This window comes from Chrysochloris asiatica, unplaced genomic scaffold (genome assembly GCF_000296735.1).
Source record: "Chrysochloris asiatica unplaced genomic scaffold, ChrAsi1.0 scaffold00090, whole genome shotgun sequence".
NCBI lineage: Eukaryota > Metazoa > Chordata > Mammalia > Afrosoricida > Chrysochloridae > Chrysochloris > Chrysochloris asiatica.
In genome coordinates this window covers 457,071-468,663 of record NW_006408608.1, presented here as the reverse complement: position 1 = coordinate 468,663, position 11,593 = coordinate 457,071, and the positions used below count along the sequence as shown (strand labels likewise).

Genomic DNA, 11,593 nt, shown 5'->3' with positions numbered 1-11,593 from the left:
TTTTATTGTGTACTGGGTAATGATTTACAGAGCCAATCATCAGTTTCTCATTCAATAATTTTGTTTCATCTCATTGATTAAAATCAACTCAATGTTTGAAAAAAAAAAAAAAAAAAAAAGGACCATGGAATTTTTACATGAACTTTTTGAGGTCCTCTCTTGTGTCAGCCTTGACAATTTTCCAGACTAGGCAGCAAGCTGCTACTCTAAAAACAAACAAAAATACAGACGGACACTATAGCCTGCCATATCCCTTAGCATACACCCTCACAAGCTCTGGGGCTTGCGGGGGCGGGGGAACCCTCTATCCCACAGCTGTTTAGGGTCCTCCATTAGACCAGAGGGCTCTCTGTAGACTGCAGGGTCCAAAGACTCTCTGGAACAGCATCTGTCTTCACAATGAAACTCATCAGAGCAGAGAGAGGGTGGACCCAAAGAGGAGCTCAAACAGGCGTTAACAGTTGCTATGATGCTGTGGGATAATGTGCCAGACTGCAAAGCCACTTGAACTGCAAGGTTGGCGGTTCAAGCTCACCAGCTGCTCCTTGGAAACCCTATACAGGGTCGCTATGGGTCGGAATTGACTCGACGGCACTTGACAACAACAACATCCAGCCAGGACATGTGGGCCAAGAGTGACCCTAGCAGGAAAGGCAGTGTCCACTCAGACAAACTGCAGTTGGCCGGTGAGGAAGCGGTCAGAACTGCATGTGGTGTCAGAAGTGTGATCTTGGTGTCTTGATCAATTTCGACCTTCATTTCTTACTTTGGAATGGCCTACCTCCAGGGTACCAAGATCTCACATTTCCTTCCACCTCACAGTGCTCCTTCAAGTGTCTCTGCGAACTCCTCACCTCCTTCTTCAGCAGTGCTCCTTTGGGCCACGTGACCTGGCTGGCTCTCAGGGCTGTATCACCATATTTATAACTCCAATTCAGGATCTTAGAATTGCAGACCAGACAGCCACAGCCACAGCCTACCTGATACCTCTACTTCCACCTAGTGGGCATCGCAAACTTAAAACAACTCTCACCTTTCCAGCTGCTCAGGCCAAACAAGTGCCTTTCAAAAACCAACAATCTTAATCTTCCATACCTATTCCACCTGCAAATGCTGCTTGTTGGCGTTGTCTTTGCAATTAACCTCAAATCTGACCACTTCTCACCTGGGTTCCATTTGAAACTTGCAAAGGGGCACGATTACAAGGCACTTACTGTTGTTAAGTGTCGCTGAGTGTATTTCGAGTGGAATGCTCCACAGTGTTTTCTTGGCTGTAATCTTTATAGAAGCAGATTGCTGTGCTTTCTCCTGTGGAGTCACTGGGTACGTGCAAACTGCCGACCTTTTGGTCAGCAGCCAAGGGTTTAACTATCTGCACCATCAGGATTTAAGTTTCTTAAAATGTCAGTACTATATCGTTACCAAGGAGCTCTGGTAGCGTAGTGTTTACGAATCGGGCTGTGAACCTCAGGGTCAGCAGTTCGAAACTACCAGCTGTTCCACGGGAGAAAGATGAGGCTTTCTGCTCCTGTAAATATTTGCAGCCTCGGAAACCCTGTAGAGGGTCGCTATGAGTCGGAATCGACTCCACGGAACATCACAACATCATATCGTTACTATTTACATGTCAAGTTCTGTGCTAATCAGCATGTCACAGGTTCTTCTAATTTCCCTAACAACGCTGCAGTAAGTTCTGCTACCCTTAAGTCTGGCCTTCAAGACTCCCGTCATACCTCTGACCTTACCACCACCCTCTGGCCTCCCAGCTGGGCTGGATCTCCACAAGCTCATCTCCATCCAGGCCCTCCCACCTGAGATGCTCTTACTGCAGACTGTTCAGGACTCATCCTTGAGTTTCTTTTCAAACATGGAGACTTAAGAGAGAGACTTCTCATCATCTCTCCTCCTCTTGTCCTTTTTATTGTCCTTAATATTTCCCATCATCTGAAAACTGTGCCTGGCTTTCTCACTAGGACACAAACTCCATGAAAAGAGATGTAGAACAGTGCAAGCACATGCTTATAGAAAACAGCTACAGAGAGCAGCATTCTGTTGAATGAATGAAAACGATTCTTTCTATTTTACTGATGAGATAGTAAATCATGTGTCTAAAGCCCTGATGCTAGTAGGGGACAGTATTGGTTTGGAGCCCAGGTATGCTGACTACAGATATTTTTTCCGCTTCCCCTTCTCATACCCACCCACTAAAGAGAGTTTTAGGTTCAAGCTTTGAGACTCAGTTCAGGTTCTAAGTAAATAAATCTAAAGCCGAATGGATTCCTACACTGTTCTCTAAGGCACTGACACAAGGTAAGGCAATCCATTATACAAACACCAAGGAGAGTTCTGATAGCGTAGTGGTTACGAGTCGGGCTGCTAACCTCAAAGTCAGCAATTCAAAACTACCGGCAGTTCCATGGGATAAAGATGAGGCTTTATCATCCCGTAAAGATAGATTGATAGTCTCCACCACCACCTGGGTCAGACATTACCTCCCTTCAGGGCACCCTCCTCGAGTCAATTAGGACCTCATGTGTAGCAGTTCCAGATCCCAAACAAGATTATTCATTTTTTAACTGTAACTTTGCATTGTGAAGTTGGTAAAGGTTTACAGAGCAAATCAGTTTTCCATTCTACAATTCATACACTTGTTTCATACATACAATGTATGTACATACATACAACATACAATTGTTTCAGCTCATTGACTGCAATCCCTACAATACAGCATCACTTATCCCACTTCCTCCCTGTTTCCATTCCTCCTTCTTTCCTAACCCTTCTGAACTCTTAGTCCTTAGGTAACTGCTGCCCTTGCCCTTCTGATCTCAAATGGTTGACCATTCTAAGGTGTGCATACCTTCCTACCCTGAATAAGATGTGCACTGGCTGCCAGAATCATACCACACAGTAACCAGCTGTTGCGTGGGTCTCCTATTCTAGAACACATGATCACTGAGGGCAGGACTAATGTCGTTTTCTTTAGTTCCACATCTCTGGCCGTTAGCACAGTAACAGAAGTGAAAGGAGAATTGCATATTTGTTGAGAGAGCTGTGTTCAAATATCCCCCGATCACAGAGGCCCTCCCTGCTTTTAGGACCAAGAGTCCCATTATATAATCTCCTGGCACCATGGTACCTTGGCTCAGTACCACTTAATCTAATTATAGTTAAGCAATTATAATTAGTGCAATTATAATAAATTGGGCTGTAAGACCACAGAGCAGGGGTGCTTTATTCACTGTTGCATCTCCAGTGCTTAATGGAGTCACTCGACAAATGTCTGCTGGTTGACAAGATGGATGGATGGATGGATGAGAGGAAAGAAGGAAACGGAGACAAACAGAAAGGATGGAGGGTCTGGCATGCTGGCTGCATTACTGGGGCATGAGCTCACTTACCTATAGGAGTCCCCATCTCTGTTGTAGTCACACAAAAGGTAATCCTTTCCCACCACCTTGTCTCTGGCGATTTTCAGGGGCTGGTCAACAGAAGATAGGAGATCTTCACACAGGCTGGGGACCTGGCAGAAAGAAAGGAAAAGACAGAAACAGGGGTTACAATAACACACTATGTTCAGGTTGACTAACTGTCACTGCAGCCATATTAGGTCAGTATATTTAACATCTGGTCCTTGGCACCTTGCCAAGATCATGGACCTCGTCTTTACTTTTTCACATGTGCCTGACACCAACTGCATCGTCTATAAAGAAACCTGTTCTTGAATTACAGTAGTGCATGATTTCCAACACAGTCTTCCTCCCAATACTGTGTGTAACTTTAATTATCTGGTCACCAGGGTGGTCTAGGAAATTTAAGTATGTGTATGCTTGGTCTTGGTCTCTCTCTGGCGAGAAAAGTACAAGTTAAAGTCCTGAGAAGAAGGTAAACAATTCGTGCGTAGGAATCCAAAGAACTCCAAGAAGGGTAACCCGCTCCCATGCTGGGTGGAGTTTCCAATACTTTCCAGGCACCTGGCCAAGCATTACCAGGCTGACTCACAGTCAGCCCTATCTGCTGCAAAGGTGGCTTCAGATTAGCTTCTCCTGGCGCCGGTCTCCTGCTGCTGTCCAGCCGCTGGCCCCATGGTTTGGGACAGGAAGGGCTGAATCCCAGGGTAAAAATGGTGCTGATTTTGACCCATCACCCTGCTAGTAACCAGCTTTCTGGTTTCCTCCTCCCAACTCAAACATGACTTTCCACCAAAATATTCCAAGAAGGGATAGCAGCACTTTTAGAAATGGATTCCTTCAGGCTTGAGTCACTTCCATGCTATGTTTCCAGTGTGCTGACGTATTCATTTCATGGGATTGGATTTATGGAGGCCTCACCATATTGCTTACCAGACAAGAGACTGCCAAGTGTACCAATAACCCTTGCAAGTGGAAAAGTTACATCGTGTGGCAAAGACAACCAGAAGAGCAGCTCAGTTTGGGGCTCACAGCTGCAGCAGCTCTTCCCCATCCCCATGCTCCTCCAGAAGACCATTTCCATCACCAGAGGCAGACAGAGGGAACACTGTCCCCCAGAAACCACCCAGTCTCCAGGCACCTCTGCTAACCCCTAGATTACTCCAGAACTCAGCTTGGATAAAGTACTATCTGGCACAACTGAAAGACAGCACTCCTTCATGTAGCTCAGAGCAACCATCTGCTTCTTATACGTGGAGCAACCCCAATTATGTAGGTCTCCCCCCCCCCCCCCAAATACACACATACCATTAGTGCCTGCATACAACCTGGTTAGTTTTAGAATTCCTTCTCCATGTGCTACCAGTTTATGTTGTTGTTGTCGGTTCTGACTCATAGTGACCCTGTACAGGGTTTCCAAGGAGTGGCTGATGAGCTTGAACTGCTGACCTATCAGTTCAAACAACTGTGCAGTCTAGTGCATTAACCCAGGGCTCCACTAGCCTGTATACACCTCCTAAATAAGGAGGGGAACCCTTTCAAAGTCAGTGATGATAAGATCAAACCACCTAAAGTGTCTGAGTGCTTGCCACGAATCATGCTAGGCTCTTTAAACTTGGCATAATGCTCAAACTCATCCCGTGAAGTAGGTATTTATTATCCTCCTGGTACAGATTAGAGAGTTGAGACTCTGAACCATTCAGCTGTGTGAGGCCCACTCAAGCAGTAATAGATACAAATCAAACTCAGGGCTATGTGACTCCAAAGGCCCTGCCTTTGGATTTAGACTGCTTATTGTTGTTGGTAAGTGCCATCCAGGAGGCTCAGACTCATAATGACTCTGTAAGGAGCTCTGGTAGTGCAGTGGTTACGAATCGAGCTGCAAACCTTAAGGTCAGCAGTTCGAAACTACCAGCTGTTCTGCAGGAGAAAAATGAGGCTTTCTGCTCCCGTAAAGATTTACAGTCTCGGAAACCCTGTACAGGGTCGCTATGAGTCGGAACCAACTCCACGGCACATAACACCACCACCATAGGGTTTCCAAGGAGCAGCTGGGGAGCTTGAACCATTGACCTTGCAGTTAAAACCAACCTTGCAGTTCAGTGCATTAATATACAGCGCCACACCAGGACAGCAATATAGAGGCTTACTATCGCAAGTTTGTGATAAAGAGTTTCACTGCTTCAGTGAAAATACTTCAATGTAAGAATATAATAAAAATTATGCTGAATTCTTCATATGGTTAAGTGCATTCAACCTAGCCACAGTAATGGTTTATTTTTGTTTGTTTTAACAGGCTGCCAAGTATAAGGTCAGCAGTTCAAACTTACCAGCTGCTCCAAAGTAGAAAGATGAGGCTTTCTGCTCTCATAAAATGTATAGCCTTGGAAGCCCTATACAGGGTCGCTATGAGTCAGAACGGACTCTACAGCATATCGCCACCACCACAAGTTTAAGACTTACTCTTTTTGTGGGATACAAATAAGGAGGGAGGAGAGGAGCAAGGTCACTAGTCTAGAAAATGATCTTCCAAGTCCCTCCAGCTGTCCCTATCAGTCCAATGTTTGTTATTTCAAATGTCAGCATAAAGGACTGGAGAGGACTCCACTGACCCTACTAAGTTACTCATCCTTCCAGGCAGAGACAAAGCAAGCTAACACAACAGTGCAAGAGGCTGATTTGAGGCACCTGTTGTCATCAATACATACTGCCTGCCAAGGCAACCTTTTTCCTTTTCTTTTGGTCACAAAAGTACCCAGTCTACGTGGTTTAGTTAATAAAGGCTGATTTCTACTTGACCACCGCCCTGGACAAACAGAGGGCCTCTGTCTCCTGGCCTATTCAGGGATGATACGGGTGCTATCTCCATATAGCTTCTCTACCAGGACTGCTAAGATGAAGGGCATGTTCTGGGACCACAGCAGGCATCTGGCCCACCATAGACAGTGCACACTTGAGCTTTAGAGCCAGGCTGAGCTGTGGTGCTATTGTTTGAACTCCTAGTCCCAGACACCCTTGCAGACCTGTGCATGGACTTCTGAAAGCCCAAAGCCAGGCACTAACTAAACTCAGAAAAAGATATATCTGCTGCTGTTGTGTGCTGTGGAATCAGTTCAGACTCAGCAACTCTGTACAGGCTTTCTGAGGCTGTAAATCTTTATGGTAGCAGAAACTTTCCTCTTTATCCCACAGAGGAGCAGTTGGAATCCAACTGATCTTGCAGTTAATGGCCCAATGCGTACACACTACACTATCAGGGTGCCTTACATCTAGAACAATAGAATTCTGGCAACTACAGCTTGTTGTTGTTGTTAGGTGTCACTGAGTTGGTAATGACTCATAGCGACCCTATGCATAACAGAAGGAAACACTGCCCGGTCCTAGGCCAACCTCATAATTGTTGCCACGCTTGAGCCCACTGAAGCTGCCACTTTGCCAATCCATCTCGTTGGGGGTCTTCCTCTTTTTCTCTGACCCTCCACCTTACCAAACATGATATCCTTTCTCCAGCAACTGGTCCTCTCTGAAGTATGAGAGACGAAGTTTGGCCATCCTGACTTCTAAGGAGCACTCTGGCTGCACTTCTTCTAAAACAGATTTATTCTTTTGGCAGTCCATGGTACTTTTAATATTCTCCTCCAACACCGTAATTCAAATACATCAATTCTTCTACCGTCTTCTTTATTCACTGTCCAGCTTTCACATACATATGAAGTTATTGAAAATGCCATAGCTTGGGTCAGTTAGTCCTCAAACTGACATCTTTGCTCTTTGATACCTTAAAAAGGTCTTGTGCAGCAGATTTGCCTAATGCAATACATTGTTTGATTTTTTGACTGCTGCTTCCATGAGTGTTGACGGTTGATCCAAGAAGAATGAAGTCCTTGACAACTTCAATCTTTTCTCTATTAATATGGATGTTGTTTATTAGTCCAGTGGTGAGGATTTCTGTTTTGATTTTTTTACATTGAGATGTAATCCATACTGAAAGCTGTGGTCTTTGATCTTCATCATTGAGTATTTTAAGTCTTCTTCACTTTCAGTAAGCAGATTCTATCATCTGCATATCGCAGATTGTTACTAAGTCTTCTTCTAATTGGGATGCCACATTTTACTTCATATACTCAAGCTTCTCAGATTAGTTGCTCAACATACAGACTGAATAAATATGGTGAACAAATACAACCCTGGCGGACACTTTTCCTAATTTTAAGTCATTCGGTATTCTCTTGTTCTGCTGGAACAACTGCCTCATGGTCTATGTACAGGTTCCCCACGAGCACAATTAAGTGTTCCAGAATATTCATATTTCACAATGTTGCCCACAGCTTGTCATGATCCACACAATTGAAAGCCTCTGGCTAGTCAATAAAGCGTAAGTAAACATCTTTCTGGAATTCTCTGCTTTCAGCCAAGATCCATCTGACGTCAGCAATGATATCCGTCATTCCACGTCCTCTTCTGAAACCAGCTTGAACCCCTGGAAGTTGTCTGTCAATGCATGTTTGTAGCCGTTTTTAATTACCTTTAGTAAAACTTTACTCACATGGGATATCAAAGAGATTGTTCAATGATTTCTGCATTCCGTTGGGTCACCTCTCTTTGGAATGGATACAAATACAGAGCTTTTCCAGTCAGTTGGCCAGGTAGTTGTCATCCAAATATCTTGACATAGAGGAGTAAGTGCATCCAGTGTCCCATCAGTTTGTTGAAATATTTCAATTTGTATTCCATGAATTACCAGTGCCTTGTTCTTGGCCAACGCCTTCAATTCACCCTGGACTTCTTCCTTTAGTACCACTGGCTCTTGATCATATGCTACCTATTGAAATAGTACAACACTGACCATTTCTTTATGGTATAGAGAGTCTATGTATTCCTTCCATCTTCTTTAGATGCTTTCTGCATCTTTTAATAATTTGCCCAGAGAATCCTTCAGTACGGCAATTCAAGGCTTGATTTTTTTCTTCAGTTCCCTCAGCTTGAGAAATGTTGAGTGTGTTCTTTCTTTTTGGTTTTCTAACTCCAACTCTTTGCACATTTCATTGTAATATTTGACTTTGTGTTCTCAAGCTTACCTTTGAAATCTTCTGTTCAGCTAATGTCTCTCCTTCACTTCTTCTACTTGCTTTAGGATCTCCACACTGGAGAGCAAGTTTCAGAGTCTCTTAGACCTCCATTTTGATCTTTTCCTTCTTTCATGTCTTCTTAATGAGCTTTTGCTTTCTTCCTGTATGATGTTCTTGATATCATCCCACAATGACATCATTCTGGTCTTTGATCTTTAGTGTCTATAAATTCAGGTGGGATATATTCAGGGTCATATTTTGGCTCTTGTGGACTTATTTTCATTTTCTTCAACTTCAACTTTGCATATGGGCAATTGATGGTGTGTTCCATAGTCTGTCCCTGGTCTTGTTTTGGCTGATGATATGGAGCTCCTCTAGGGTTTCTTTCCACGGGTATAGTCAATTTGATTCTGTGTATTCCATCTGGTGAGGTCCATGTGTAAAGTTGTCTTTTAATTTATTTTAAAAAGGCATTTGCAATGAACAAATTATTGGTCTTGAAAAATTCTATCATGCAATCTCCAGCATTGTTTCTATCACCAAGGCCATATTTTCCAACTACTGATCCTTCTTCGTTTCCAACCTTTGCATTATGATCACCAGTCATTATCAATACATTCTGATTGCATGTTTGATCAATTTCAGACTGAAGAAGTTGGTAGAATTCTTCAATTTCATTCATCACTGGCTTTAGTGGTTGGTGTATATATTTGAGTAATAGTGGTATTAACTGGTATTCCTTGTAGGGGTATGGATATTAACCTATCATGACTGATCTTGCTATCTTCTTTTTTTTTTTTAACTGTCCAAAGCATTTGTTTATTTACCAAGCCCACATAGTCATGGTTCGTAGTTCAGGAACATAGGTCAGTGACAACGTTCGTGGAATTCGACCTAAAGACATTCTTTAACATTCCAAGATCACTTTGCACTCTGAAAAACGCCAGCTTTCCTCATTTCCTCAAAATCCTTCATGGAATCATAATTTCTGTAGAAATCTGCATATGCCTTCTTTTGTGGTTCAGCTACTGCAAATTTATAGAAAGCTGCAACCCCCAGAGACATGATGAATGCTCCAACAATATGAACTCGCAGTCGCTTGGCCAGAAGGCCTCGCATCTGAGGTTTCACTAAAGCACTGGAAGACATGGTGGCTCTTCTCCCTCAACACTAACGTCCTTCCCAACTGATGGAGAAATGGACGGCATGCCTGTAGTGCGCAAGCGCAGAGAGGGGAAAAAAAAAAAAAAAAGCTATATTCTTTTTGATGATGAATGCAACACTATTCTTCTTTGTTATTCCCAGCACAGTAAACCATGTGACTGTCAGATTCAAAATGGCTAATACCAGTCTGTTTCAGCTCACTAATGCCTAGGGTACTGATGTTTATTATACTTTCCATGTCATTTTTGACAATTTCCAATTTTCCTAGATTCATACTTCGTACATTCCGATTATTAATGGATATTTACAGCTATTTCTCTTCATTTTGAGTTGTGCTCCATCAGCAAATGAAGGTCCCGAGGGCTTTACTCCATTCGCATCAGCACGATCAACTCTATTTTGACGAGGTAGCTCTTCCCTAGTCACATTTTGAGTGCCTTCCAACCTGAGGGGCTCATCTTCCGGCGCTATACCTGACAGTATTCCACTGCAATTCATACACAAGGTTTTCAGAGACTAAATATTTGGAAGTAGACGGTCTCCTTCTTCCTAGTCTGTCTTCATCTGGAAGCTCATCTGAAACCTGTCCACCATGGGTGACCCTGCTGGCATTCAAAAGACCCATGGCATAGCTTCCAAAATCACAGCAACACACAAGCCACCACAGACACACTGACAGACGAGTGGTGGCAACCACAGCTAGACAGAGGAAATTCATGATGAACGTACAGAGATCTGCCCTACAGTCAAGAGCATGTGGGATGCAATATAAGCAGCTGCTTCACCATCAGCGCAGGTACAATTTTTGCCTTCTAGATTTAACTCACGATGGGCCACATTTCTGCATTATATTTTCTTCCTTCAGTCCTGCTTCTTTTAGTCCAAGATAATCTGCTCTGAAATAATGATGTAGTGTCACTGTGGGAATGAGAACTGTGTTGTACATGGCATGCTCACAGATTTGTACCAAAGTAGCTGCTCAAGAGTGTACTGGTCATAATCCTCCAACCCTTACCAACTCCCTTTTATCTATCCTATCCCTCCACAGTTTTTTGTCTGAACTCTTAAACAGGGCACTGTCCTGCTTTGCTCTCTGAATAGGAGATTTTGTGTACACTCATATCTCCACCCAACTCCACGCCTATTTACAGTTGTTAGATAAAATACAGGACTGGCCAGTTCAATTCGAATTCAAGATAAGCAGCAAGCAATATTTAAGCACAAGTATGTCCCAAAAGTTATATAGGACTTATTTATTAGATAAATCTGGCAACCCTATCCCAGTGCCCCTCTTAAATCCTACTCATCCTTCAAGGTCCAGTAAAAATTCCAACTTCTTTATCAAGATGTCTGATTCTTCAAATTGCCTGCAGTAACTCTGATATTAACTAAATCCTAAGTACTTTGGGGACAGTTAATTGCCAATAGCTATCATTTTATTCTTTCCACACTTAACGTTTCTCATCACATGTTGGCTTCATACCTACAGAGGACAATGAGCCCCAGACTCCACATAGCATCACGCAGAGTGCAGTGCGTGTTCCACATATGATGGGGATTCCACAAGTTCATGGAAAAAACAGAATTAAAAGAGAATGGAATTTTTCCACAAACCTGTTGAAGCCCCCTCTCTTATGTACCTACGATCTGAGGTAATATTGTTGTTAGCAGCCATGAAGTCTCTCTGAATTCATGGTAACCCTGTGTACACAAGACTATAAACACTGCGCAGTTCTGTACCATCCCCATGAGTTCATAGGGTTCCCACTGGCAGACTTTTGATTTATTGTGAATTATGTGATAGTATACATGGGAGAATATTAGTTTTACATTCATTCTATCGTATATCGTCTCACCGCCATGGTTACAATCCCCTCCATGCAATCCTTCCCCCGTACCCCCCAGGTCTTCAGCACACAGTCACTCTCCCTCTCTGGGTCTAGAGTCTCC

At 43.3% G+C, this 11,593-nt stretch overlaps 1 protein-coding gene across 3 annotated transcripts in view; it reads right to left on the bottom strand.

The window, feature by feature from the left end:
• The window catches only part of CAPZB (capping protein (actin filament) muscle Z-line, beta), a 182,873-nt gene that overhangs the window by 59,434 nt on the left and 111,846 nt on the right, over positions 1–11,593 (bottom strand). For all 3 annotated transcript variants that reach the window (XM_006866320.1, XM_006866321.1, XM_006866322.1), the window contains exon 3: positions 3,402–3,523. In XM_006866320.1, coding sequence (XP_006866382.1) covers positions 3,402–3,523 — 122 coding nt within the window. The remainder of the gene's footprint in view (positions 1–3,401; positions 3,524–11,593) is intronic.